This window comes from Ambystoma mexicanum, chromosome 10 (assembly GCF_040938575.1).
Source record: "Ambystoma mexicanum isolate Mex_15411 chromosome 10, UKY_AmexF1_1, whole genome shotgun sequence".
In the NCBI taxonomy this organism is placed as follows: Eukaryota; Metazoa; Chordata; class Amphibia; order Caudata; family Ambystomatidae; genus Ambystoma; species Ambystoma mexicanum.
The window spans coordinates 1,522,687-1,548,891 of NC_090932.1; the positions used below are offsets into that span (position 1 = coordinate 1,522,687).

Consider the following 26,205-nt stretch of genomic DNA (forward strand, 5'->3'; position numbering starts at 1 on the left):
TCACATGATTATGGAACCCTCTGGAAACAGAGAGGTTACCTCACTGTCCAAGTTACACCTATCCTTAATGCACACTATGTTGAAGCACTGCTTAACTAGGGATGTAACGGTGTAACGGTATAACGGTATACCGTTAAAGATACCGTGAACCACTTAATTGAACAATAATAACCATCACATTGTTTATACCGTTATACCGTTCATACCGTTAAGTTTGCTTTTCAATCTGATTTGGAAAGGCTGCAGTAAGCAATTGCTGCGCAGTCTTGGTTTTGCACTGTTGGATGTGCCATCTGCCAAGTAGTTTCAGTTGCAGCAGTTTTTAATGCCATTCCATAAACCACATGTGCCTTACACAAAATCAATATGTTAGCAATAGGAAGAATAGATACAGTGCCAAGAAGGAAAAGGGTTTACTTTGGGGTGGCGGCTTTGGGGTTTATATATTTATGATGGATAATGTTCTCTAAACATATGGCAATGGGGGATTTCCCTGGTTCTATCATTGAATTTACATATAATAAGTCACAATGCGAAATTCACTCATCTCTGTGGGTATTCCCTGCTGCCATACCAAAGGGTAACATGACAGTGATTACTGAACACCTTTTGGCCCGCAAGTAAACTAAAGGCTGTAACGTAAAGAGAGAGTGCGCGTGTGTGTGTGTGCGCACAAGCGTATACTACCATCAGCCTCCATTGATCTGTGGCATGCAGGTTATCAAGATGGCAACATGTTCATCTTCACCAGTAGCCAGTGGGGGAGCAAAAAGCCTAAATGACCACTTCAGAAAAGCTATTCAGTTTGCTTTGCCAGTTGCAGCAGGCCTCCACCCCACCCCCTCCTCTCCACACGTGTGTTTGTGTTTGGTGGAAGCAAGGCATTTCAGTGGAAAGTATGTTGAAAAGCCCAATTCTGGCCCTGGGTGCCTGGTTTTGTTTGTGATGATACATCTGTCAATTTATGACCTTTTAGAAAATATTTGTTAAGATTGGTTAACTCCACCCGCTGTACCGCGATAACTATGATATACCGTCACTTGGCAAGAAGGTTATCGTACCGTCATAAAACAAATACCGTGACACCCCTATGCTTAACGCTATTTTGCTACCCACCGAGCTAGCCATCATGAAATGTAAGGCCCATACTCAGTGTTCAACAGCATTTTGCAGGGAAATGCATTGCCAGACCACCATGCCATAAATGCAGCCCTCCATGGCCCTCAGGCTCCTGACTATGTGCCGATGTTTAACCTCTCATTTGAGGACCCCCTACCATCCCTTTCTGGATTGGCAGACCTCCAAGAGGCGGCCACCCCAGAACGAGAAACAGAGCTAGGAAACTAAAGGTTGTGTGTGTTGCTCTGATCGCCTAGGGCATGATAGCACGAGCCAGTTAGTGGCCCCCCATTCATTACTTGGCACGTGTTCCTCACTCTGTGTCGCATTCAAGTAAGGGGAAAGGTTCCGAAGAGGTCCAAAGATACTGGTTCGCTCCCAAGTTCCCCGCCATTGCACAGAAGTACTGCGCTCAATGCACCACTTGTCTTACATTCAACACGGGAAAGCCTGTCAAAACAACTGCCCGGGCACATGACCCGCCCCACAGACGCTTCGTGAATTTGCAAATTTATTTTATCTCAATGCAAAAATGTGCCTCCTTTGAATATGTCCTGATCGTCATAAACACATTCTCCGGATGGACTGAGGCCTACCCCTGTAAATATGGTGATTCAATCACTGTTGTTAAGAGACTACTTAAGGAGTTCATCCCAGACTTCGGCCTTCCAGTATCCATATACTCTGCCAGGGGCACACATTTCACAGGACACACTGTCCAAAACATTTGCCCTATGAATTTTTCAGAGGTTTCACTGCTCGAAACGGGTACCTGAAAAACTGCCTTGCCAAGGTGTGCCATGTAACAGCTCTCAGCTGTTACTAGATCCTTACAGGAGTCTGGTGTCGCGAAAATGGCTTTGGCTCCTTTACCAGCTAATCCAGTACAGCCCTGTAATGGTGCGCATGCTGTGCTTGGGTCCACGGTATTCAAATCTAAGTTCCCACCATTCCGCTCTGGCGAGCAAGTGAGCTCTTCGAATTACCCCTGCAAATTTTGCTACAAATTGAATCTGCACTATTGAAGATTGAAGGCATTGGCGGTCCTTCAATAACGCCCCTAGGTGGTAAACCCCAAAAACCTTTGACTGATAAAATCTTGAAGACTGAACCCCCTTAAACGCCCAGCACCATTCTCATTACTACTGGCCTGTCGCCCATTACCTTACACTCAATTTAGGCTTAATCGAAGCTCGGTGATGGCAATATTCTCTGATTTATCACAATTAGAAGACATAAGCTCCTCTGATATTGAATTAGTGGAGTTCATGAGTAACAAAAGTTTATCAACTGTAAGACTCTGGATGAAGTCAAGGGTAATTCAGAATATAATCTGGGCTTCCAAAGAGGCCCTGTAAGAGCTGGGTTTTACACTTTCAGCTGAGTTGGATTTATCCACCGAACGTAAGGTCGGTTCACAAGAGATATGCACGCCTATTCCATCCTCTATCCCTCAGCAGAAAGTAAAGCAGAATTCACATGACTCTAAATGTTGTCAGTGTACAGGTCTAAGTAATCAACAGTAACTAGAAATGACAGAGTGGAATATGGATATTTCCCTGTTAAGATGGAATACTAGGGATTTTAACCACCTTCAAAATAATGATCAGAGCCAAATTGGAAAATTTGACATCGTATTGTTACAGGAGACATGGCTTACTATGACCCCATGTTAGGGTGAATTCTCTGTTTAGGCTGAATTTCCTAACCTAGTGAGTCCCCCAGCAGCTTTGCTGGATTTTTGGGGTTTATTTTTTTCTCCTGCCAAGAGTGAGACTCTTTTACCCTCACTCTTGGGCATGACTTGAGAGTGTTTCTGTGACTTGCTATGTGCTTATGGGCTATTTTTTCCCCATAGGCTATCATTGGTTTTTGAAGGTGTGTTACACAGCACCCTCAGTGCAGTAACACAGGGGTGTCATAGAGACCCCCAAACATAGACTCCATACCCTGGGACTGACTACTGTCTCTCTGGGTCTGTAAAGTCACCATTGACTTTACTAGTCTTAACTTAGGAACTTAACCAGTACAAACCATCATACTGTGGAAGTGCTGGTAGGAGCAATTAGATTGCCCCTGGGTCTGTTGTCGAGGGGGTACTGTCCCGTCCCCCCTCGCCGAGTTACTGGCTGGTGGCAGTGGATACCACGGAAATATTCCAACGGAATATTTCCCAATGGGATTTCCCATTGATTTTAATGCACCACTTTTTGGTGCAATGTTAAGGATACCGCCGGTTTATTTATTTAATATAAATTCACCGGTTGGGATTTTTTGCCGGAACTCGCCGCCAAAATGGCGTCTAGGTTCACTTCAGTAACCCTGAACCCGAGTCGAGCCTTTGTTCCACCTTTGGCGGGCTTCTGCACAGAAGCCCTCCAAAGTGGTGCCATTCTGTCTGGGTACCACATGGGGTGTGGGAGGGGATTTAGGCACCCTGGACTGAGTTGCCTTGCCAACTCATGTCGCACTCTGGTGTGATTGGCCCAAGTGGTGAGCCGCCCCGCTCACCACTTAGCATGTTTGAGTGACAGCTAGGCTGTATGAATGGGGGTTTGCTGCATAAAAGCAGGGTTTTTGGGACTGGTTCTTCAGAAGTCGCCACAGGACCTAAGAAGCCGAAGAGGGAGAAGCCGAGCCGACCTGCCAAGACGACACCACCGGTGGAGCCCTGCGGAACCGTCTCACCACTTTTCCCAACGACAGAGGAGATCTCCAGCCGGGAGAGTCTCCTTCCCTTGACTGGTGGGTACAACCAGTTTCTGTCTTCTTTTCGCCTCCCTGAAGCATCTCGTGGCCACCTTGCCTGTGCCAAGTACCCCGGCAACCGGGATACCACTTTTTACCTCAACCGCGAAAGAGGGGTAACATCCTTTTAACCAGAAAACTCCACGGCTGGTTTCTTCCCTGGTAGTGTAACGACCTTCAGCTTTCCTCCACGACGAGATCTTCTCTTCCTCTGGACGACGCCGCGACTTGCACCCACTACCAGGAACAACTGCCCCCGCTGGAGGATCCTTTCCATTTTAAAGGTACCGTGTTCCGCCCGGCTTCCCTTGCCACCGATTGTACGGGGTAGATTTAGCCCTCGGCTCTCGAACCTGGGTAAGCCTGGGACACCCTAACTAAACTTTTCTAAACTTAGTAAAACCTTTTCTACTCACCTGTAAAGACTTGTGACATTGTGTGATCTTGGACATCTTCTCGCCTGGCTTGCCCTAGAGTGGGCCTGGCAACCGAACTTCCTTGCTCCTCAATAGACTGCCTTTCTAACCTCACTGTGAATCTCTGAAAAGTGTTTTACCTTGCTGTTTTCATTACTTCTGCCTTTTCCCTCCCTTTTTAACTAACTTGTTGGAGTGCCATCTAACGTTAAGCGCTCACCTCTGTTTGGAAATAAGTGGTGTTAACTTAGACTTGTCCAACAAATAACTAGGGATGTACATATAAGTAATAGTGACTGTGTTTTGACTTACTTACCTTTTCTGTGCTAGTGTAATTTATGAGTGTGTCTTTTAAATAAATAATTATATACTTTTACACCTAGCTCTGGTCAGTGTTTGCTTGTACTACTGTGCCTCTGTACCTATTATGTATGCTCTATATACTGCCTAACTCTTCTTGAGGGAAGTCTGACTGCTCAACCACAGCTACCAGGTAAATCTGGGTGGTACAGACTGCTACCAAGTGGGTTTACTGCCAAACACCTGTAGTCTTAAATCTTTTGCAGTGGTCCCAGAGGGAACTGCACAGGTTTCTGCCTAACGCTGGTGTACAGCGGTGGGATTTGTATTGAGTATACACTTTAGTGTACTTTTGAGATACCTTAGTGCAACTAACCACAAAGCTTAAGCACAAAAAGAAAAAGTAATTTTCTAACATGTCTGCTATGGAAAGTTATAGTCAAGAGTCCCTTGCTACAAAAACTGCTGATTGTCTAAGACTTCTCTGTAAGCATAAGAATCTCATGACTAAAGGAAAGAAAATGGAGCTAATAGAAAGGTTGTTAGAAAACCAAAGTCTGGATGATGGTTCAGAGGAACCTGCCACTCCAGCAAATGTAGAGAACAGCAATGATATTGATATTGAACAAAGTATTGATGATCTTGGGTCAGAACCAGAAGAGGAAGATGAAACTGCTATAGATGTTCCCTCTAGGCCTCTCTCTGCTCCACCAGCTGTACCTACTGGAACTTTGCCAGGTCCCACATTTAGTCCTCAATACTATGAACTAGAGAAAATGAAACTGGAATTAGAGTACAAGAAACTTAATACTCAAACTGACAAAGAACTAAGGCTACGAGAAATGGAGCTCAAGTATGAGCTAGAAATGAAGAAATTGTCTGTTGAGAATGCTTCTCTCTCTGGCTCCTCTAGAAGTTCCAGTCCTAAAAGACCCCAGATGCCTAAAGAACTGATTGGTATGTATGAGCCTAGGTTGGATGTGTTGGATTGGTTGTCTATGTTTGAGTATAATCATGGGCTCCAGAACATCACAGGTAATGAGTTACTCACCTGGTTGTTCTCTAGGCTTCCCCCTGTTGCAACTGATGCAGTAATGGAGTTGGGGGAGGAGGATAGGAAAGAGTATGAATGTGTGAAACTAGCTTTGATAGCTAGGTTTGGGAAGACCCCTTCCCAGTATCTTAGGAGGTTTAGAAGCCTCAAAAAGCATGATGGTACCCCTTGGGCTACCTGGGTGTGTGAAGGGTTGAAAAACATAGAGGGATGGATTAAGGGTTACAAAGTGAACACTTATGAAGGAGTGAGAAATCTTGTAATGATAGAGTCAATGTATGATGGCTGCTCTCCTGAGCTCAGACAGCACTTGGCTGATTCACAGGAATTAGATCCTAGAAAGCTAGCTAAGGGTGCTGACTTGTGGCTTGCCAACAGGGCTACTCACAAGGATTCTGGGGTAACTCAGAAGAAGGATGAGGGGAGACAGCCTAAGAAAGATTCCAAAGAGAATTCTAATAATGCCAATTCCAAAGAGGGCCCCAAACCACACCATAAGGGTAAGCCACCTGGGAAACCACAGCAGAGTAGTATACCTTCTGGTGCCAAACCAGAAGGAGGTCAGAACAAGCCTCCATTCCAAAGGACCTTTGGATCCTTTTATGTTTGTAAGGCTACTGACCATGTGAAAGGAGATCCCAGATGTAAGGCTAAACCTTGAGGGATCCAGCTTGTCTCCTTAGCCTTCGCTCCAGAGGAGGAAGTCCCTATGGCAAGTGGAAACTTTCTACTACTGGCTGATGAACCCACTGGAGTCTCAGCCAGTATTTCTTTAGTCTCTCTGGGGTTGTGGGAACAACAGAATTTAGATGTCTATAATTCTATCCCAGATAATACTAAAGAGTATTATAAGGACAGTGTCCACGTGAATGGTCAGAAGACTCCTGCCATCAGGGACACTGGGGCCAGCATAACTGTGGTGGATGAATCATTTTTCAAGGCAGAGGATGTTGCTAAGGCACCCAAATGCCTCACCAAGTTAGCTGGAGGGCCTGTGCAGATGTGTCCCCAGTTACCAGTTCTCATCCAGTGTAATGATATGGCTGTGAAGATACCTGTCAGTATACAATGTGAAGTACCAGGAAGGGTTCTGTTGGGTAATGACCTGAAAGCTCTTGGAGTTGTGTTACATACCCCCAGACCTCCTAGTAAAAGGTTACAGGAGCTCACCAAACCTGCAAGAGAGAAAACCCTGCGAGGTTTATCTCAGGAGATGATGACAGAAATCACTCCTCTCCCACTGGAGCAACTTACTGCAGTAACTACCAGATCAGGAGCAAAGGGGCAACCCAAGACTCCTAGAAAAAAAACATACAGCAAGCACTCCAGTGCTTCCAACAAGGACTTCCCCGAGGTTGTCCAAAGTTACACCTGTAACTCCACCTCCAGCTGAGGCTGAGAGGGAGGTACAACCCTGTCTGGTTGAACTAGACTCTGAAGAAGAGCTAGTAGGAGGCCCAGAACTTATTGGAGACCTGGACCCGGCTGACCATCCTGAGCTGCAGTCTTTACTGGCAGAAGGTGGACCCAGCAGGTCAGCTTTTCGTAAGGGACAAAGAGAATGTCCAACTCTGGAGGGCCTTCGCCAACAGGCAGCTTCTCAGGCTGATGGGCAAGAGCCTGGGAAGTATAGGTTACACTGGGAAGGTGGCCTCTTCTGCAGTGAACCAACTGGATCTGAACCTGGAGCCTACCAACGTCTAGTAGTGCCCCAAGAGAACAGACAACAGTTCTTGCAACTAGCCCATGAAATTCCTTTGGCTGGTCACTTGAGTTTCAAGAAGACCAAGGAAAGGCTCTCTCTCTACTTTTATTGGCCAAAGATGGGGGCTGAAGTAGATAGATATTGCAGGAGCTGCCATGCCTGCCAGACTTCTGGTAAGGTTGGTTCCAAGAATGTGGCACCGTTAGTGCCTCTCCCAGTTGTGGGAGTCCCATTTGAGAGGGTAGGGATTGACATTGTTGGTCCCCTTGATCCTCCAACCTCCTCAGGCAAAAGGTTTATCCTTGTTGTAGTAGACCATGCTACTAGGTACCCTGAGGCAATTCCTATGAGGACTGTTACAGCTCCGGCTGTAGCTAAGGCCCTCCTTGGTATTTTTACCAGGGTTGGGTTTCCTAAGGAGGTGATCTCTGACAGGGGGTCAAATTTTATGTCCCACTACATGAAAGCCATGTGGAAAACCTGCAGAGTTACCTACAAGTTCTCAACCGCATACCACCCTCAGACAAACGGGTTGGTAGAAAGGTTTAACAGAACCATGAAGAGCATGATAGGTGCTTTAGAAGAACCCCTTAAAAAGAAGTGGGACCTTCTACTGCCATGCCTTCTCTTTGCTTATAGAGAAGTCCCTCAGGAGGGAGTAGGTTACTCTCCCTTTGAACTTCTCTATGGCCATCCAGTCAGAGGCCCCTTGGCCCTGATTAAGGAGGGGTTGGAGAGTGCTCCTTCCCCCAAGCCAGTCAGAGTGACTGACTATGTGATAGGTCTCCGAAGGAGAATGTCACACATGATGGCAGAAGCAAGTGACAACTTGAAAGCTGGACAAGCTCTGATCAAACATTGGCATGATCAGAAGGCTAACATGGTTGAGTTTACTCAAGACCAGCTAGTTCTAGTTATGCTTCCAACAAGGCAGAGGGCCTTGCAAGACAAATGGATGGGACCCTTCAAGGTTGTGGGAAAACTTGGAAAGGTCAACTATCTGGTGGATCTGGGCAAACACAGGGAAGCTCCTAGTGTCTTCCACACCAACCGCCTCAAAGCCTATGTCTCTAGACCAGAAGTAGGAGCCTTGCTTCTAGCTTCATCAGAAGAGGAGGAGGAGAGTGAAGCTCTCCCTGACCTCCTAAGAGGCTTACCTTTGGACGAAAAGGTTGAAGGAGTTAATCTCTCTTCAGATCTGACCCCTGAGCAACAGGAGGAGTGCAAAGCTATGTTAAATCAGTTTGCCCCTCTGTTCTCACTTTCACCAGGCTTGACCCCTTGGGGACAGCATGATATACTCACTGGTGACTGTCTGCCAGTCAAAAGCAGAGGATACAGAATGTCAGAACATGTCAGAACCCACATCAAAGGTGAGGTCAAGAAGATGCTTGATCTCGGGGTATAGAGCCCTCTACTAGTCCATGGTCTAGCCCAGTGGTGTTAGTACCAAAGGCAGGATCCAAAGAGTTGAGATTCTGTGTGGACTATAGAGCTCTTAATGCAGTCACCAAGACTGATGCCCACCCTTTGCCAAGGACAGATGAGTTGGTGGATAAACTTGGTGCAGCCAAGTACCTCAGCACACTGGACCTTACGTCAGGCTATTGGCAAATAGCCCTGACAGACCATGCCAAGGAGAAAACTGCATTTTCTACCCCAGTTTGCCTATACCAATTCAAGGTTATGCCTTTTGGACTAAAAAATGCACCTGCAACATTCCAAAGGATGGTGAACCAAGTTCTAGCTGGGATGGAGGACTTCTGCATGGCATACTTGGATGACATTGCAGTCTTCAGCCACTCCTGGGAGGAACATGTGACCCACTTAGGACATGTTTTGCAGGCTCTTGAACAGGCCAATCTGACCATAAAGGCAAGCAAATGCCAAATTGGACAGAGTAAAGTGGTCTACCTTGGACATGAGGTAGGAGGTGGAGAGATAAGGCCTTTGCTCAGCAAGATTGAAGCTGTGCAAAATTGGACAACACCTACTACTCAGACCCAGGTGAGAGCCTTCTTAGGCCTCACTGGGTATTACAGGAATTTCATTGAGAACTATGGGACCATAGCTTCTCCTCTGAATGTGATCTCCTCTCCACAATTCCCTAAGAAGGTCAAATGGAATGAGGAATGCAATCAGGCCTTTGAAAACCTGAAGAAAGCTCTTTGCCAAGCTCCAGTACTCCGAGCTCCTGACTACCACCAAACATTCATTGTACAAACTGATGCTTCCAATGTAGGTATAGGTGCAGTTCTTAGCCAACTGGATGAGAAGGGTAGGGAACACCCCATTTGCTTCATCAGTAGAAAACTGAAGGATCCTGAAACAAGGTGGGCAACAATAGAAAGAGAATGCTTTGCTATTGTGTGGGCACTGAAAAAGTTTAGGCCATACTTGTATGGTTCTACTTTTGTCATTCAGACTGACCACCAACCATTGAGATGGTTAATGCAAATGAAAGGGGAAAATCCAAAACTATTGAGATGGTCAATCTGCCTCCAAGGGGTTGATTTCACCATTGAGCACAGGTCAGGGTGTCACCATCAAAATGCTGATGGACTCTCTAGGATGTATGTCATCGACTAGAGGTATGAGGTTCATCCAGGAGTGGATTAAATCCTCCTGTCCCTTAGTCTGGGGGGGCGAGTGTTAGGGAGAATTCTCTGTTTAGGCTGAATTTCCTAACCTAGTGAGTCCCCCAGCAGCTTTGCTGGATTTTTGGGGTTTATTTTTTTCTCCTGCCAAGAGTGAGACTCTTTTACCCTCACTCTTGGGCATGACTTGAGAGTGTTTCTGTGACTTGCTATGTGCTTATGGGCTATGGGGTATTTTTTCCCCATAGGCTATCATTGTTTTTTGAAGGTGTGTTACACAGCACCCTCAGTGCAGTAACACAGGGGTGTCATAGAGACCCCCAAACATAGACTCCACACCCTGGGACTGACTACTGTCTCCCCGGGTCTGTAAAGTCACCATTGACTTTACTAGTCTTAACTTAGGAACTTAACCAGTACAAACCATCATACTGTGGAAGTACTGGTAGGGGCAATTATATTGCCCCTGGGTCTGTTGTCGAGGGGGTACTGTCCCGTCCCCCCTCGCCGAGTTTCTGGCTGGTGGCAGTGGATACCACGGAAATATTCCACCGGAATATTTCCCAATGGGATTTCCCATTGATTTTAATGCACCACTTTTTGGTGCAATGTTAAGGATACCGCCGGTTTATTTATTTAATATAAATTCACCGGTTGGGATTTTTTGCCGGAACTCGCCGCCAAAATGGCGTCTAGGTTCACTTCAGTAACCCTGAACCCGAGTCGAGCCTTTGTTCCACTTTTGGCGGGCTTCTGCACAGAAGCCCTCCAAAGTGGTGCCATTCTGTCTGGGTACCACAGGGGTGTGGGAGGGGGTTTAGGCACCCTGGACTGAGTTGCCTTGCCAACTCATGTCGCACTCTGGTGTGATTGGCCCAAGTGGTGAGCCACCCCGCTCACCACTTAGCATGTTTGAGTGACAGCTAGGCTGTATGAATGGGGGTTTGCTGCATAAAAGCAGGGTTTTTGGGACTGGTTCTTCAGAAGTTGCCACAGAACCTAAGAAGCCGAAGAGGGAGAAGCCGAGCCGACCTGCCAAGACGACACCACCGGTGGAGCCCTGCGGAACCGTCTCACCACTTTTCCCAACGACAGAGGAGATCTCCAGCCGGGAGAGTCTCCTTCCCTTGACTGGTGGGGACAACCAGTTTCTGTCTTCTTTTCACCTCCCTGAAGCATCTTGTGGCCGCCTTGCCTGTGCCAAGTACCCCGGCAACCGGGATACCACTTTTTACCTCAACCGCGAAAGAGGGGTAACATCCTTTTAACCGGAAAACTCCACGGCTGGTTTCTTCCCTGGTAGTGCAACGACCTTCAGCTTTCCTCCACGTCGAGACCTTCTCTTCTTCTGGACGACGCCGCGACTTGCACCCACTACCAGGAACAACTGCCCCCGGTGGAGGATCCTTTCCATTTTAAAGGTACCGTGTTCCGCCCGGCTTCCCTTGCCACCGATTGTATGGGGTAGATTTAGCCCTCGGCTCTCGAACCTGGGTAAGCCTGGGACACCCTAACTAAACTTTTCTAAACTTAGTAAAACCTTTTCTACTCACCTGTAAAGACTTGTGACATTGTGTGATCTTGGACATCTTCTCGCCTGGCTTGCCCTAGAGTGGGCCTGGCAACCGAACTTCCTTGCTCCTCAATAGACTGCCTTTCTAACCTCACTGTGAATCTCTGAAAAGTGTTTTACCTTGCTGTTTTCATTACTTCTGCCTTTTCCCTCCCTTTTTAACTAACTTGTTGGAGTGCCATCTAACGTTAAGCGTTCACCTCTGTTTGGAAATAAGTGGTGTTAACTTAGACTTGTCCAACAAATAACTAGGGATGTACATATAAGTAATAGTGACTGTGTTTTGACTTACTTACCTTTTCTGTGCTAGTGTAATTTATGAGTGTGTCTTTTAAATAAATAATTATATACTTTTACACCTCGCTCTGGTCAGTGTTTGCTTGTACTACTGTGCCTCTGTACCTATTATGTATGCTCTATATACTGCCTAACTCTTCTTGAGGGAAGTCTGGCTGCTCAGCCACAGCTACCAGGTAAATCTGGGTGGTACAGACTGCTACCAAGTGGGTTTACTGCCAAACACCTGTAGTCTTAAATCTTTTGCAGTGGTCCCAGAGGGAACTGCACAGGTTTCTGCCTAACACCCCATCCTGGGACAAACACAATGTCTTCATTATTCCGGCTATAAAATCTATACAAGGGAGACCCTCCGCAGGACTGCCCACCACTATTAAAACTGATGGTGGTTTGAAAGCGGAATTTGGTCCGCTCCAAATAAGTACATGTTATTAGTCAAGGTTAAACTTCAAATGACTGTGTGTGCTGTGATTAATGTTTACTGGAACCCGGTGGGAATTTCAGACGATAGATGATTTAAATACTTTATTAGATCTGATTGCATGTGATAAGTCAGTAACACAAATTATATTAGCAGGTGATTTCAACCTCAATTGCCTTCAGCCTAATATGTTACACGACAAAGGAAGATCTTTTCGATGGAACCACCTTGTTGAATCTCAAAGTCTTTTTATGTTAAACGGTTTGTACCACTCTGATATTCCCCCACATCCGACATGGATCCGAGGGAATCGTGTAGCAATAATTGACTACATTTATGTGAATGACATTACTTTGCCGAAGGTTTCCGAAATTCTATGTTACAGAATCTAATCTAAGTGATCATAATATGCTTAAAATGAAATGGTCCTGTGATTGTGTAAATGTGAACTTATCAAATGCATATTGTAAAAGCTATATGATCGTAAACCCAGGGCTAAATCGTCTTTGATGGTCAGAGAGTGCCTTATGTCAATTTGACTTTTATTTGGCAGAGTCTTTGGTGTCTGGCTCTAGTCCCCCTGGTAATGTGGAAATTGTATATAGTGATACAATGCAGCTCTTTCATCAAAACAGAGGGGTGCCACAAAGGAAACAACACCATCGACACATATTTGACCATGAGATCAAAACAAGGAAAACATTTTATCGATCTCACTAAAGGACGGCGTTAGCGTATCCCTCTGTTATCAAAGATGTTCTCATTAAAAAAATAAGAAATAAATACACAAATTGGCTGAAAAATCACAAAGCCCAGCTATACCAACGAGATGTCGCCAACATGCTATCCGCAATTGCTTCTAAGAATATGGCTAAATCGTTTTCCATCATAAACCAATCTACACATGGTCCACAAATTGTTTGTTTGTTTGTTTATTTATTTGTTTATTTATTTATTGTGCGCAGCCGGACCCTGAGGTATCAGGGCGCATGTGACAAGAGGGCTTACAGCTTGGTTACAGACGTTACAAATATACAGAGCATGGTAAAAACAATTTTCTTATCTCCACAGGGTGAAGGTAAGGCAGTAATGTACATACGGTATAGTACAAGTATACAGAGCATGGTAAAAACAATTTTCTTGGCTCCACAGGGTGAAGGTAAGGCAGTAAAGTATATATACAAGACGGTATGCAGACAGCAAGTCATCATATAGCTGACGTTTACATAATAGCAAATGTATGAACACGTACAGTACAGAATGCGGGTTACATAGCATTCTCAGTAAGCCATTTATTGCGTTCTTTCTGAATTTGTTGAACGGTTGGTCAGATTTAAGTGCGTGAGGTAGGGAGTTCCACAATTGAGCTGCCCTGACTGGGAAGCTGGACCCTCCAATAGTGGTCAGTTTAAATCTGGGCACTAGAAGGCAGTTGGGACTGGCTGTTCTTGTAGGTCTAGTAGAGTTTTTTCTAGTAAAACGTTCTGTTAGATAACGAGGGGCTTTGTTATTTAGGCATTTGTGGATGAGGGAGGCAGATTTGAGGTTGATTCTTTCCTGGGTAGAGAGCCATTTGTGTTTCTGTCTTATTTCAGAAATGTGTACTCTTTTAGGAATACTTAGGGCCGCTTTAAGTGCATTATTTTGGAGCACTTGTATTCTGTTGATGGTTTGTTTAGTTGCCCCTATGTAGAGGGAATTACAATAATCTAATTTAGATAGGATAAGGGCTCTGGAGAGGATTAGGCAACTGTCGTCTGATAGGAATTGTTTCCCGGCTCGTATTAATTTACATGTATAGGCCGTGGTTGAGGCCAGTGAGTTCACCTGTTTGGTGAAGGATAGGGTCGAGTCGAGGTAGAAACCTAGCGTTTTTACTTCTCTGGCGACCTTGATAGTGTTCCCATCGATGATGAATGCTGAGTAGTTTGGGTTCCGTTTAGAAATGCGAGCAGCGGTGCCCATGATGATGAGCTCCGTTTTGTCATCGTTCAGGCATAGGCCATGGTTGGCCATCCATGCCTGAACGATGCTATAGACTCTGTTCACCAAAGCCAGATCTTCTCCATAATCCCCGGTAAGTGGTAGGAGAATCTGAGTATCGTCTGCGTAATTGGTGTAGGTGATACCCAGATTGTCAAGATCGTCAAAGAGTGGCTTGGTGAAGATATTATAGAGTGTTGGCGAGACACAAGATCCCTGGCGCACTCCACAAGTAATAGGTATCGGGTCTGCTGCCGCTGAGGGAGAGAACACTCTCATGGTCCTGTCACTGAGGAATGACTGTATCCAGACTATAGCCTCCCCTGAAAAGTGGGCCGCAGAGTCCAGGTGATTACACAGGACTCTATGGTCCACCAGGTCAAAGGCGGCTGAGAGGTCTAGTAGGAGGAGGAGTGCTAATTTACCCTCATCTCTGAGTGAGTCTATTTGGGCCTTTAAATCGATAAGGGCAGTCTCTGTGCCATGTTGGGGGCGCAAGCCAGATTGGCGGGTGCCTAGGAGATGGTTCACCTCAAGGAAGTTCTGAATTTGGGTGTATGCTACCTTATCTAGTATTTCTAGTAAGAATGGCACCGTGGTTATGGGCCTGTAGTTTGGGGGAATGTTGGGGTCCAAAGTTTGTTTTTTCAGGAGTTGGAGTACCCAGGATTCCTTTAGGTTGCACGGGATGGTGCCAGTAGTGAAGGAGGCATTAATAAGTTTTGTGATGAAGGGAGCTAGATCTCTAGCAGCGTCCTTGATCAGTTGTGCTGGGCATTGGTCGCCTTTGCAATTGGATGGTTTAAGTCCAAGAATGGTTTTCTCCACCTCGATCACTGAGACCTTAGAGAAGTTAAATTGGGTGAGTTCTTTGGGTTTAGATATTGGTGTTTTGTTCAGGGGAATTTGGGTTTGGGAAGATAATGAGGCTTTCTTTAGAGCAATTTTTGTTTGGAGGTTGGCTACTTTGTTAGTTAGAGCCAACTGTATGTCTGTGCACCAAGTTTTATCTTTAATGGAGTCATCCTGTACTGCAATAGGCAGACCCTCCAGCTTATAGCGATTTTGCGATCCCGCAAAATGCCGCGAAAACGGCCGTTTTGCGCAAAATGCCGCAAAAACGGCCATTTTGGGCAAAAACAGCTTCTTTAAAAAGAAGTTTTTTAAAATGTTTTTTTTACATTTTTTTTAAAGTAATCTGCAAAAATTACTGTTTTCAAAAAAATAATACTCAAGGTGCCAGGTTCTCAACTTTTTTTTGTTTTGTTTTGTTTTGTTTTTTTTTACACAAGAAATGAAATCACTTGCACCCCAAAAAAGTGCAGCCCAATCCACAAGGGACACATGAATGGGCACATTTTATATGTGCGCCCATTCAGATGGCCTTTTTCACCTCCTTCATCAAATAAAGTGGCGTTTCTGTCAATTTAAAAGCACATTCCTCATTACCAAGCAAGATGCACTTTTAAATGTGCAGAAAATTGTAGGCAACCCTACGCGCACGGGATGTGGGGCTGCCACTGCATGACGGGGTCTTTCCTGACCCCGTCATGCATTTCTTTTAAGGTATGAACCGCTGCTGAGTCGCTTCCATTTCTGTTCCTCAAACAGGATAAAAATGCATTCTTTGGGGTCGCATTTTACAGCGGCAGGCACCTAGAGGGCCTGTCCCTGTGAAAGGAGCTGGGAGCTTGCAGAACACTGTTGGGAGAGCAATTCTATTCAAAGTACTGCCCATTTTGATTACAAAAATCTATCGAATGTTACAATTTGACCAATTTCATCCAGTACTATTCGATCGATTTTTATAAATACTGAACATGTGTTGCGGGGGTGTCACCCGCTCCCCACGTTCAGTATTTTTGGTCTAGGGTGGTTGCAGAAGTGTTTTCCCCTTTTTCCTCAAAATTGGAGGCGGGGACAGAAAAAAAAGAAATAACGAAAAAGGGACCCCGCGGAGTCGGATCCGGCCCACGTTAGAGGGACGGATCCGGCACCGCAGGGCTGCAGGGGAAGCAGCAGCGACAAGCAGTTAAGTAGGGGAGGGGGTGGGGTGGTGGTGAAAGGTACATTTTGGGTTGTTTGGCTGAAGTGCAAATCAATTTGCAGCAAAATTGACTAAGGTCAATTCCGCCGCAAATAATTACACTTCGGTCAAACAATCCAGAACACCATTCAAGGCAGCTGGCCAGCGCACAATTTGCGCTACAGCTCAAGCCTGTGGAAATGCGCCGGTCACTTGAGAATAAGGTGAGCTGCTCATTTCCAAAAATGGGTTGTCTAAAAATAGCATATCCTCCGTTCTTTTTTTAAATGCCCCATTATTTGAGGAACTGGGTCAAAATCTACATTTAAAAAAATTTAAAAAATGGTGACACTAGAGAGAGAGGGAGAGTGATGGGTGAGATGTGAAGTGATAGGCAAGAAAGCAGAGGGAGAGCAGTGGGTCAGAGGAGGAAGCGCTGCACAAGAGAGCAGAGGAAGCAGTGATGCGGTGTGCCAGAAATCTGAGAGCGGGCAGAGGTACAGAAAGTAGAGGGAGCGTGTGGTCAGTGAGCGAGAAAGCAGAGAGGAAGTGGTTGGCCAGAAAGAGGCAGTGAGCTGCAGATTGGGAAAAAGGAAGAGGGAAGAGTGCGATAGAATGGGAGAAAGGATGCAAGATGCAGAAGCAGCACAAAAGAATGAAGGACTGTATATTGTGGGAGGAATTGTAGAGTGTAAGGTGTGAGTTGTGAGTATGATTTGGAGTGTGGCAGGGGCTGGGCAGTGCAAATTGTGACTTGACAGTGTGACATAGCACGTGAGTATTTGTATGACAGAGTGAGAGGTTAAGGAATGCAAGTTGTGATGGAGAGTTGGTGAGATGTGTGTTGGTGAGAGAGGTGTGTGGGTGTTTGGGGCATTGGAGAACATAGAAGGGGAATATTTTCAGCATTACAATTGGTAATGAACAATTCAGTTAATACTATTAAATAGGCATGCACATTAAACCAGAAATGTAGCCAAATCAAACACTGTTCTTCCAAGCCAGAGACATCTGGGACTCTTCCTATTAAATTAATACAAAAGATGCATAATAATGATACCCGGGCTCTCTTGCAGCCTTGCACTCTGCCTATTTCCTGCAATGTGGCAATCTTACACCCTCCAGTTAATACAAAATGTCCCGCAAAAATGCCGCAATAAATAAAGGTTTGTGCCGCAAAATCTGCCATTTCATGCTGCAAAATTTGCCATTTCATGCCGCAAAATCCTGGAGGGTCTGAATAGGGGTTTCCAATTCTTTTAGAATAGAGAAGAGTTCCTTCATACTGGAGTTGGCTTGGGTAATCCTATTGTTGTACGTTTCTTGTTTGGCCAGGATGATAGACTTTTTCTATTGCGTTGAGATATTTATTAGATTATCTTTATTTTCTGCGGTAGGATCTAGGTTCCATCCCGTTTCGCATTTTCTTTTCTGTAGTCTTAGGTTTTTTAGGTGGGGTGTAAACCAAGAGTTAAGATGCTTTTTTGGTTTACTGTTCCTAAGTTTAAGTGGAGCAATGCTGTCGAGGGCCGTGGTCATAGCATTATTGAATTCCTCCACTAGAAGGCCTGGGTCAGTATGGTCAGTTAAGGAGTTAAGAGTCGGTAGGATAAGGGGTAAGATATTGTATGCTGTGATATTTTTCTTGTTTCTAGTTAATGTGGGTGCGGCGAGGGGGGGGGGTGTTAGAGCAGTGGGTCTTTTAGTATTGAGAGTAAAAGAGATTAAGTGGTGGTCAGTCCATATTTGGGGGGCGATGGAAGTAATGGAGAGGTTGCAGTTGTGACTGGCAATCCAGTCAAGAGTTCTCCCTTTGGTATGGGTGGACATGGTCACTTTCTGCGTGAAGCCTAGTTCTGTCAGGATGTTGGCTACGGCGGTGGCCTTGTGATCATTGATATCATTGTACCCTAGGTTGAAATCTCCTAGCACTAAGGTTTGTGAGGAGTTTTTTTAGCTTCTCAGAGATAACAGTGGTAATATCTTCATTGAAGGTGCTGATTGGGCCTGGGGTCTATAAAGGAGATGGATATTTAATGTTTGAGAGTTGGCAGTGGGTAGTTTAATGGGGAGAGACTTGCAGGATTTAAGGTTGGGTGTAGAGGTGATTCTCATAGAGCGATTGGTTTTGGCGATGATCGCTATTCCTCCACCTTGTGCATCTATTCTATCAACTCTAAGGATAGTGTAGTTGTCTGGGACTGCTAGCGTTAGTGCTGGACCTGCTGCCTCGTGGAGCCAGGATTCAGTAATGGCGATGAAGACAAGGTCATTTTCCAGGATAGTGTCTGCTATGTCTGTGGCATGAGCGACTAAAGATCTAGCATTGATTAATGCACCTTTCAGGTCGGGGTCTAGCTGTAGTGTAGGACTCCGGTTAGCGGTGGCAGGTCAGTTAGTGGTGGCCTTGTTTCTTTTAGGGAAGGGTTTGCAGATAGGAAGAATGGAGGTTTCCAGGGGTGGGAGTAATTTTGGTCGAAGGTGGTCCAAGTTAATGTTATATTTGTTGACAGGTTCGAATATTTTGGGTAGTCGTGCCCGGAGTCTATGGATTCTCTGTGCTGTGCTACAAGGGGATTTAGAGATAAGTTGCATATGAGAGGCTCCTACGCCCTCTGGGGGCAGTATGGAGGGCATGGTGATATAGACAGTAATGATAAATAGAGCTATCAGGTTAGTGAATGATGCTCGATATACTCGGGTTGGCAAGTAAGAGTACATAGTGTTATGGCTGGTCGACCTAGAGCCTGCTATTACATGTATTGATCAAATATTAGACAGCATAGAGCTAGTTATTAGGCAGAGTAGGCCGAGTATTGGGCCGCATAGGCTAAATGCGGCAATCAGGGAGTGGAAAAAAATAGGCTAAATGCAGCAATCAAATATTGGTCAAAATAGGCTAAATGCAGCAATCAAATATTGGCAAAATAGGCTAAAAGCAACAATCAAATATAAGGCAAAAATAGGCTCAATGCGGCAATCAAATATTGGGCAAAATAGGCTAAATGCAGCAATCAAATATTGGGCAAAATAGGCTAAATGCAACAATTAAATATAAGGAGAAAGTAGGCTAAATGCGGCAATCAGGGAGTGGACAGAGTGCTGGTAGGGAGCCACTTGGGGCTTGCAGCGCCATAGGACAATCAGCGTAGGTAGTTAAAGGATAGGTACATAGATGAGGCATGTTTGTGCCAACTGGTACAGGGTTGTAGTATGGGGCAGGGCACAGTTAGTAGAGCTTAAGAGCGTAGGGGCCTGTGTCTAGTTCTATCTCGGAGCATTAACGATATCTGGCCTATGCTGTGTGTAATGGGCTATACTAAGCATAGTACTGGAGATATATTATGGTGCATGGTACAATTGTGGCAGATAGGCAGAGAGTTCACAAACATAGGTTGAATCTATCAGTAGCAAGTAGCTAATAATGGGTCAATTTGTTGCAGTATTGTGGAGGGTGGCTTTGTTTGGGTTAGTCTAGATGGATTTTAAAAATATTTGCATATATATTCATTACGATGTTATACATTGGTATTCTATGTCATACAATTGGTCTGGTACGATACATATAAAAGTAACAGTAAGTTGACATAGCGCATGAGAGGCAGTGGTAAGGATGGAGTCAAAGGTGCGTGACTATGGGTGGGTCCACATATTGAGTATAAGAGTTTCCTTTGACTGCCGAGTGATGTTGGACAGTGTCATGTGGATGTTATAGGCAACGAGGTGGTTTGGGGAATTAGGATGGCACACGTTGTGCAACGTTGCTTCAGCATGTTAGACAAGCTGTGCTGAGGATATGGCAATTTGCATTGGGATGCAGGACAGCGTAGGGTAGCGGATACAAGTTAGATGGGGCAGCGGGGGGTGGGAGGGCAGCTTACCGAGTGTCTTGGACAGTGCTTGCAGGCTGGTTCAGGCAGCAGAGACGGAGAAGCAGGGGTTCTGGCACACAGCTCGTACGGCTCTGGACAGGAAGGTGCCTTAGAGCGTGTGCCTTGGTCTGTGTGCCGGCTAGAGCCTGCCGGCTCGTGATTGGCAGAAAAGTATACGTTGGCGGCCAATCAGGTTTAAACATTGGACCTGATGTTTTCCAGCAGATCGGTGCAGGCAGAGGAATGGCGTGCAGCCATTTTGGAGTGGCAGTGACCTCGTGGTGATCAATGGAGGCTGTAGCACTCCGGTATAATTATGCAAGTTAATGCAAGGACGATTTCCTCATATCGCATCCAGGTATTGAAAGCGAATTATAGCAGGGCTCCGGCGGTTGAGAGGAGATATTTCAGAAATATGCGGCAGGCTTCTTAGAGGCAGCAGGATGAGGCAGATTGCCTACCTTGGGACACGGTGAGCCTCCAGTTGCTACTCAATTAAGTAATGTTTCTGAGGACAAGTGGATACCTCATTTTAGTGAGCGTTTTTTCACTCCCTAAGAACTCTTTCATCTTTAAATTCTCCCAAAAACTTCTCACTTTCATTTGATAAGGATGCTAATTTATTTTACATCAATAAAAAAAGTAATTCAAAAGCTGTCGGCCCAGATGGTCTGTCTAATTATACAGAACGCAGGGCCTCTATTTTATTTAAGATTTTTTCAGCTATAAACTTAACACAATCTTTACCCAAGTCTTGGACTCTTTCTATAAAACTACCAGTCTATAAAAAAAGGCGACCGCCAGAGTCCCTCTAGCTACAGACCAATTTCCTTGCTAGATGTGTCAGGTATAATCTACTGCCATCTATTATTAAGAGAATTATATGAATGGTCATCAAAATGTCATCTCATAGACCCATTTCAGGCTGGATTTGTTTCCGGTCTAGGTAGCATCCCAAACATATTTACCCTCAATTTGATTAAATCACACTTTGTAATTCGGAAGCAATCACTTTATTTAGCATTTCTAGACTTCAGATCAGCTTTCGACTCCATAGATTGCACCTTGCGATTCAACAAACTAAAAGCCCACAACTGTCCTTCATCCGTGCTTGCACTTTTTATGCAGTTCCATCAGGAAACATCTATGCGAGTTAGATTAACACTAGATTGAAAACTCTGCGCTGTGATTTCCACTCAAAGAGGCCTTAAACAGGGTTGTACCCTTGCTGCCTTCTTGTTTAACTTCTTTATATTTGACCTGGGAGCAGGTTTAGCAGATGCAATCGGAGATCCTCCTAATATGAGCATGCAAAAAATAAGGTGCTATCGCAAACACCAGTAGGGCTCCAAAATATGCTTCATAAGCTTGCCCGTTATGCACATGACAACAATCTGGTGATAAACATCGATAAAAACATTGATAAAACCCAGATTGTGGTCTGTAATAATAACACCAACCACAAACTAATCGGCTATAAATAGACCCTACAGGGGAGTGAATTAAAAATAGTTCCTCAGTATAAATATCTAGGGGTGTCATTTACTAATTCTAGTAAGGGCGTCATCTATGAACTTGAATTGAAAAGCAAACTGCAACGGCTGATATCTCAGGCTAAATTACTTGTGTACAAATTTGGTAAATTTTCAATTAAACACATAATGATATTTATTCAGCAGAAAGTCATCCCTACTTTACTATATGGAGCTGAAGCTATGCTACCCAGAAAGCGTACGTTCTGGGACGTGTTAGAAGCCAAGTTTTGGAGACAAGTTTTAAGGCTACCATCTTGTGCCCCGTTACCATTGATACGTTTTGAATTGGGATCTTTAGCAATGTATTCTCAAGTCTTGTGGAAGCAGTGTGCATTTCTGAGAAAATGTTTTTTGAATTTAGAAACATCTAATGTTTTGGGTATTGTAGCTTATCATCTCTTAAAATCTGAAAATGCTCTACCAGCCAACTGGAGTAAAATTGCATTCAATGCCTTAGCAGATACTTCAGTATCTGTTAAGATGATGATTTTCAATCCGGGGCGTGCTAAGATCAATATTTTCCAATATGATTGGATAAGCAATAACTCTAGGTGTCTTGCATATAAAGACTTTGATGTTTCTCTTTTTGGGCATAAGAAATTTAGATCTATGGCCGATTACTTGCTTAAAGGCCCTTCACCACATATACGCAGACAATATATGCGTTTTAGATGTAATCTCTGGCATTCGCGAGAGGTATTGTTTAGAAGGAAGCAAATACCTCTGAATTCTTGCCGCTTCTGTCTAAATGTCTCTCAAATTGAGACTTTACAACATCTAATAGTTGATTGCCCCATGTTAAGAACAATGCAATTGAGTTTAAAAAAAAAAAAACTTGCTTTCAATGGCCCGATGGACCCAAATGACATATGGAAACTGATCTTTTCAATCCCTAGACTGGGTGTTAAGGTAGCAATAGTGCATTTTCTTGAAGCAACATTACCTGACCATGAAGACTAAACATTACTTTATTCGGATCTGTTATTGTTTGATCGAGACTTTTGTTCTTGTATTGGGCTTTTGGGTTCACTATATGTTTTTGTCAGTTGAAGTGATTGAATATGGGGTTGTACTTTGTGAATATGGAGTATTTTATGTGGTCAGTATGTAATGTACTTATTTTATTGTAAAAGAAATAATGTGTAATGGTAATTTTATTGTATTTGAAAAGTTGATTTCATCAACTAACCAAAAAAAAAAAAAAGTAACAGGCCTAAGCTGGCCCAATGCTCTCCTCTCGTTTTGACGGACATTAGAAATACTGGTAGCAGAACGCCTGGCCTGTCAACACATGAGATTCCAATGGGCAGACCCATGAGGATGCCAGTAACTGCCCCACTGGCTCCCGAACTATGTAATCTTCAACTGAATGATGATCTTGTGTCATATTGCAAGAAAACGAATGCTTGTTATCAGCGCTCACTTCCAGCAAATACAAGTAGAACTTCCTCGTCCACCTGAAGCACCGTGACACAGCCTCCTGCCAGGAGACTGGGTGGTCCTGAAGGTTCATCTGCAAATGTCTTCCAACCAGGTCCAGCTGACAACCCACACCGCCCCACCACAATATAAGTATACCTCTTGGTAGAAGTAACACTCTCATGTGTGGCAACGACAATGTCGGCTCTTCCTTTCCTTGACTATCCCCAGGCCTACTCGCCTCATCCATTCCTTAGTGACTCAAAGCCTACCACAGATTTTGGCCTCCTGGGCAGATATCCAAGATTCTGTGCTGAGACACACCTATCTCACAGTGTTTGACTGCGTCCACATGGAACTGAGCATGATGTAATATGCGTATTAGGTTGCCACTATATAGCACAATCCTATGCCCTGTGGTCTTTCCCCTGTCCCAGGGACGACCAAACGGGGGGTTGATGTGGCAGGATTATCCTGATACTATACCTCCTAACAATCACCCTCCCCGCTTTAGGCCCTTGATCAGATGTCTTAGCCTTGTCTTATCCCTCCATCCCTCCTTAGCCCTCACTCACCCCCTCCTCATCCCTCCTCATCCCTCCTTAGCCCTCACTCAGCCCCGCGCTCCATCCCTTCTTAGCCCTCACTCAGCCCCGCCCTCCATCCCTTCTTAGCCCTCACTCAGCCCCACCCTCCATCCCTCCTTAGCCCTCACTCACTCCCGCCCTCCATCCCTTCTTAACCCTCACTCACCCCCTCCTCATCCCTCCTTAGCCCTCACTCAGCCCCGCGCTCCATCCCTTCTTAGCCCTCACTCAGCCCCGCCCTCCATCCCTTCTTAGCCCTCACTCAGCCCCGCCCTCCATCCCTCCTTAGCCCTCACTCACTCCCGCCCTCCATCCCTTCTTAACCCTCACTCACCCCTGCCCTCCAACCCTCCTTAGCCCTCACTCAGCCCCGCACTCCATCCCTCCTTAGCCCTCACTCAGCCCCGCCCTCCATCCCTCCTTAGCCCTCACTCAGCCCCACCCTTCATCCCTCCTTAGCCCTCACTCAGCCCCGCCCTCCATCCCTTCTTAGGCCTCAGCCCTGCCCTCCTTCCCTCCTTAGCCCTCACTCAGCCCCACCCTCCATCCCTCCTTAGCCCTCACTCAGCCCCGCCCTCCATCCCTCCTTAGCCCTCACTCAGCCCCGCCCTCCATCCCTCCTTAGCCCTCACTCAGCCCCACCCTCCATCCCTCCTTAGCCCTCACTCACCCCCACCCTCCATCCCTCCTTAGCCCTCACTCACCCCCGCCCTCCATCCCTCCTTAGCCCTCACTCAGCCCCGCCCTCCATCCCTCCTTAGCCCTCACTCAGCCCCGCCCTCCATCCCTCCTTAGCCCTCACTCACTCCCGCCCTCCATCCCTTCTTAACCCTCACTCACCCCTGCCCTCCAACCCTCCTTAGCCCTCACTCAGCCCCGCACTCCATCCCTCCTTAGCCCTCACTCAGCCCCGCCCTCCATCCCTCCTTAGCCCTCACTCAGCCCCGCCCTCCATCCCTCCTTAGCCCTCACTCAGCCCCGCCCTCCATCCCTCCTTAGCCCTCACTCAGCCCCACCCTCCATCCCTCCTTAGCCCTCACTCAGCCCCGCCCTCCATCCCTCCTTAGCCCTCACTCAGCCCTGCCCTCCATCCCTTCTTAGGCCTCAGCCCTGCCCTCCTTCCCTCCTTAGCCCTCACTCAGCCCCACCCTCCATCCCTCCTTAGCCCTCACTCAGCCCCGCCCCCATCCCTCCTTAGCCCTCACTCAGCCCCGCCCCCATCCCTCCTTAGCCCTCACTCAGCCTCATCCTCTTATAGCCCTCAGTAGGAGTGGTAGGGCCTCACCACCCCCCCTCACCCCCCAGCCACACCTTCCACCCCGCCCCCATCCATCCTGGCAGAGCAGGGTGTCTGGGAAATATATCAGTCTTTATCCAATATGTGTAGTTCACAGAAGCTTTGCTGAGCCTCTGCTGAGGGGGCAGTTAAGCCTTCAGGGGGGCAGAGGGACAGGCAGGGCATGCGTCTGTTTTCTGTTGCTGCCCCCTGGACCTGCTCCCCCCCCCCTAGAAAGGCTCCGCATTTCAGCAGCACGACCTGTAATCTCGTGATTAATCTCACCTGTCCTGACCCCAGCAGAGCTCGCCATGCTGCCCCTCACGCTGGCCCGGGAGAATAGGGGGGCACTAGTCACCAGCCACCAAAGGGGGGAGGGGCGGAAACCAGGCGTGGATCACGCCTCCGGTCATTAACGCCTCATAACCCTGGTGGGATTTACCGCGCACTGCTGGGGGTCAGGAAAGGATGGGGTGGGTATTAGATGAGGGAGTGGGCATGTCCGACCCCCTCCGCGGAGATAAATAATGCTATTTAAATGCTGTGTGGCGGTGCAAGCTCCAGTGGTTGAGATCCACGCCGGGTTTTCCTTCCTTCTCTGGCAGGAGGAGGCGGGGTCTGTGTTTCGAAACTATTTGGGAGTTTCCTGTCTGCACAGAGGCAGCTCTGCCTCTGCACCCCATGGCTTCTCTTTAGGCTCCAGAGAGAGTGAGTGCTGCGAATCTAGTGCTGCAGTGATATGGCAGTGTGCAGACACCTCCAGAGAGAGAGTGCTGTGGATCTAGTGCAACAGTGATATGGTAGTGTGCAGGCACCTCCAGAGAGTGTGAGTGTGCTGTGGAGCTAGTGCTGCAGTGATATGGCAGTGTGCAGACACCTCCAGAGAGTGAGTGCTGTGGATCTAGTGCAACAGTGATATGGCAGTGTGCAGACACCTCCAGAGAGAGAGTGCTGTGGATCTAGTGCAACAGTGATATGGTAGTGTGCAGGCACCTCCAGAGAGTGTGAGTATGCTGTGGAGCTAGTGCTGCAGTGATATGGCAGTGTGCAGACACCTCCAGAGAGTGAGTGCTGTGGATCTAGTGCAACAGTGATATGGCAGTGTGCAGACACCTCCAGAGAGAGAGTGCTGTGGATCTAGTGCAACAGTGATATGGTAGTGTGCAGGCACCTCCAGAGAGTGTGAGTGTGCTGTGGAGCTAGTGCTGCAGTGATATGGCAGTGTGCAGACACCTCCAGAGAGTGAGTGCTGTGGATCTAGTGCAACAGTGATATGG

At 46.3% G+C, this 26,205-nt stretch overlaps 1 protein-coding gene across 1 annotated transcript in view; it reads right to left on the reverse strand.

The window, feature by feature from the left end:
* Nucleotides 1–25,295, reverse strand: part of LOC138491091 (zinc finger protein 271-like) — a 71,101-nt gene extending 45,806 nt beyond the window's left edge. The window contains exon 1 of the mRNA XM_069617402.1: nucleotides 25,214–25,295. Within this exon, the coding sequence (XP_069473503.1) occupies nucleotides 25,214–25,241 (28 nt within the window). The 5' untranslated portion in view covers nucleotides 25,242–25,295. The remainder of the gene's footprint in view (nucleotides 1–25,213) is intronic.
* Between the last annotated feature and the right edge of the window lie 910 nt (nucleotides 25,296–26,205).